Here is a 3,524-nt window from a genome sequence, read left to right as displayed (position 1 = left end):
ATGTTGGTTTATATAATTGAGCTGGACACTCTAGAGCAGGGGTCTCCAACCTTTTGTGTAGTCAGAGCTACTTCTGGCCAGTGAAAATCGTCGTGAGCTACTGAACCCGAATCAACTCGCGCATTTTTCCGAGAGACCCCCCACGCCCAGTTTCATTGACTTTAAGCCTAATTTCGTCAGAGCCCATACTGTGGTTTGAACAAAATACCCAAGACAGGCCTGACTTAAGAGTTCCCTAGAACACCAAAAGGACTGACTTTGGATTTGTGACGTTTCAAGACAGTTCTATTAATAGATCCAAAATTAAGGTCCAAAATTAAGACCTTCCAGTAATAGTTGTCATTGAAATAGTTATTGTAATGCGGCTCAATTAACAAACATACATGGAAAGCGATCTTACCTTCAATGTGGAACTGATTCGTTCTTATGCTGCAAATAATCATTTGGAAACATGCTCAAGATTCTTCTCTCGAGCTACGTTTTATTGTGTTTGTAATACAGGCCAGCAGTACACATTGCATTGTTCAAATAATAAAAAAGCTTTGCAGGAACAAGTATTGATTACGACTGCATACAAATAATTTCAGTGAGAGACTTGACACTGCATGGTGTCCAGTAATGCCTTGTAATCTGGGGTGTAGCTTGAGAGGGCAACTCTTATGGAGTCATTTAAATGTTCGTCAGTCAGACGTGTGCAAAACTTAGATTTTATGAAGTTCATATCGGAAAATGCAGATTCACAAAGATAGGTAGAGCCAAACAGGGAAAAAAGTTTCAATGCAGCTGTGTGGATGTTCTTAAACTTTTCTGCATCCACAAGACTCCAGAAATTAATGTCAGATTGCCTTGATTTCAATTCAATGTCATTTTGAAGTGAGACCATCTCCATTTCCATGGTGTCAGAGTCAAGGTTCAGAAGAACACTAATTTTCTCTGAAATGTCACTAACATCCACTTCCATGAAGGGGTTTGAAATGAACATCACACAGGGCTCCAGTTGCTCAAAATCACTAAACCCATCACTGAACTCTTGATTAAGCCTCACGAGGAGGTTACTGTATTTTTGTATGTCAAGGATCTCAGCCTCAATTTTGTTTTCCGACAGGATTTGGAGCACAGAGGGGAAGTGCTGCATCTTTCTTTTCTGTACACACTGGATGAAAAGGTTAAGTTTTGTTTTGAATGTTTTCACAGAACTAATCATGTTGGCTATTGTCTTGTTTTTGCCTTGCATCTCGTAGTTCAATACATTTAATTTCTCTGTGACATCTGTCAAAAAAGCAAAATCGAGCAACCATTCAGTGTTTGACAGCTGTGTGGTATCTTCATTTCTAGACTCCATGAAAGCTTTGACTTCTGGCAATAGGGAAAGGAATCTTCGCAGTACTCTTCCCCTGCTAAGCCATCGGATCTGAGTGTGCAGTAAAAGGTCACCATACTCAGCTGAAAGTTCTTCAAGGAACAATTTGAATGTTTGGTGCTGCTTGGCCTTTGCACGAATTGAATTAATAATTTTAACAACAGGAGTCATCACATGATCAAACCCCATTACCTTGGCACATATTGCCTGTTGATGTATAATGCAATGGTAGTTTAATAACGGAGGGAAATCTGGATCTGCTTTACAATTGGCAATGAAGCTAGAATGACGCCCTATCATTGCGGGTGCACCATCAGTTGTTATCGCCACTAACTTTTTCAATGGGACATTTTGTTTCACAAAACTATTTTTCACCTCATTCTGGATGTCAGATCCTCTGGTTGTGGTTTTCAGAGGCAACAGAGTTAAAAATTCTTCTTTATAAGTAAAATCTTCAAAAACCATCCTATCAAACATAGTCAACTGTGCAATATCGCTTGCATCAACAGATTCATCACATTGCAGAGAAAAATATTTACATGTCTTTAAATCCCGCTCCAACTGCTCTATCATGTTGACCGATAATGCAGATACCCTTCTTACCATAGTGTTTGACCCCAACTGCACATCTGAAATGCCAGACATCATTTCAGGGCTATATTTAAAGTCTTTGAATAAGGAGTGGGCCATTAGAAGCATTGCTTCCTTCACAATTGCTCCATCTGAAAATGTTGCTTTGTGCTTGATCAAGTGATGAGTAACTACGAAGGATGCTTCAGTTGCCACAGTGGCTTTCTTCATTGGCTTTGTAAAAAAAGATTGCTGTGTCTGCAATGCAGATTTCAGTTCATTTACTTTTTGTGACCTGCTTCCCTTAGGGAACTCCCTCTCAAAATGCATGTGCTTTGTTGAAAAATGCCTCTCAACATTGCCCCACTTGAACATTTGCTCCACAGATTAAACACACACAGTTGTCTTTGATTTGTGTAAATAAAAATTCGTTCTCCCACTCTTGATGGAAGTTGTAAGTCTTCGGCCTTTTGGAGGGACCTGGCTCTTCACCCATCATTGGTTGTTGAGGCTGTAGCAAGAGTAAAAATGTTGATGAAATCCACATTCAATCCATAAAAGGCAAGAATACCACATGTGTTCTTACTCCCTTTTGTTTTTCCCTGGGGGTAGAAGAATTATTGCAAAAGCTAAATGATGATGCTCCTAAGGTTGGCAAGCGAGCAGCCCCCCCCCGCACCCCACCTGTTCTCCTATACGCAGACAACTCGGTTTTGCTATCAAGTGCATTTAGGGGGCAGAAGGCAAGAAAACGAGCACAATAAGGGGGGCAGAATAAAGTCAGCTTTGATACGTCTTTAAGCATATCCCGTCCTGAGTGATGATGCATTTAAGTGTAGAACTCTGACATTTATTTGCTCCACATACCCAGAAAATGACATTTATCACAGCAAGGCGTTTGGTGCAATATTAAAAATATAAGCTGGCATGCAATTCAACACACAAGAACTCATTTTACTACGTTTTATGCCACACCGACAGGTTCCAAGTTTGAAGGCATCAGCTGTCTGAACACAATACTAAGAAATTAATATATTGCAGTTTTAAAATAAGTGAATTTTTGGGGGTATTGGAAGTAAACACATGTCAAAAGTTTACATTAGTGCAGCCTGTCCTCACATCATTCAGCATACATGCTGGGAAATCTATAACCTTGCTTGATGACCTTCAACCTCCAAGAACATAATCACAGATGCGTCCAGCCTTCATCCATACCAGCCACTTGCCGCAGAATTGATTCAAACTTCGGGATTGGATCCAAGGTATGAGTCAGGCTCAGGGCAGCATTTCCCTCTTCTGCAATGGTTTGGATGCTTATTAGGCACACACAGGGGATCCAGCTGCACAGTGCACAGTGTTAAAGGACGACTCCTCGTACCGTGAGGTCTGGGTTTACAATCCTTAATATGGCATAAGCCACTTTAAGTGTAATCAGAGATGAATAGGTTCATTTCTAGGTCTGTCAAAATGCAAATTAAATTAAATATGTCCAACCAGTCTGTGTAAAGGACTCGCCCAATTAAATGCTGTCCTTAAACATGGGATTTCTTTTTCTACAAACTGATCGGAAGAAGACTCAAAGTACCGCTCTGTT

At 40.4% G+C, this 3,524-nt stretch overlaps 1 protein-coding gene across 1 annotated transcript; it reads right to left on the bottom strand.

Annotated features, from left to right (window-relative positions):
• Nucleotides 1–583: 583 nt before the first annotated feature.
• Nucleotides 584–2,161, bottom strand: LOC144769864 (general transcription factor II-I repeat domain-containing protein 2-like). Its single transcript, XM_078654051.1, has one exon. The coding sequence runs from the start codon at nt 2,159–2,161 to the stop codon at nt 584–586; it is 1,578 nt and encodes a 525-aa protein (XP_078510177.1).
• Between the last annotated feature and the right edge of the window lie 1,363 nt (nt 2,162–3,524).

Source organism: Lissotriton helveticus, chromosome 7 (assembly GCF_964261635.1).
Source record: "Lissotriton helveticus chromosome 7, aLisHel1.1, whole genome shotgun sequence".
In the NCBI taxonomy this organism is placed as follows: domain Eukaryota; kingdom Metazoa; phylum Chordata; class Amphibia; order Caudata; family Salamandridae; genus Lissotriton; species Lissotriton helveticus.
The sequence above is the reverse complement of the archived record's forward strand: the minus strand, read 5'-3'. Positions and strand labels throughout refer to the sequence as shown.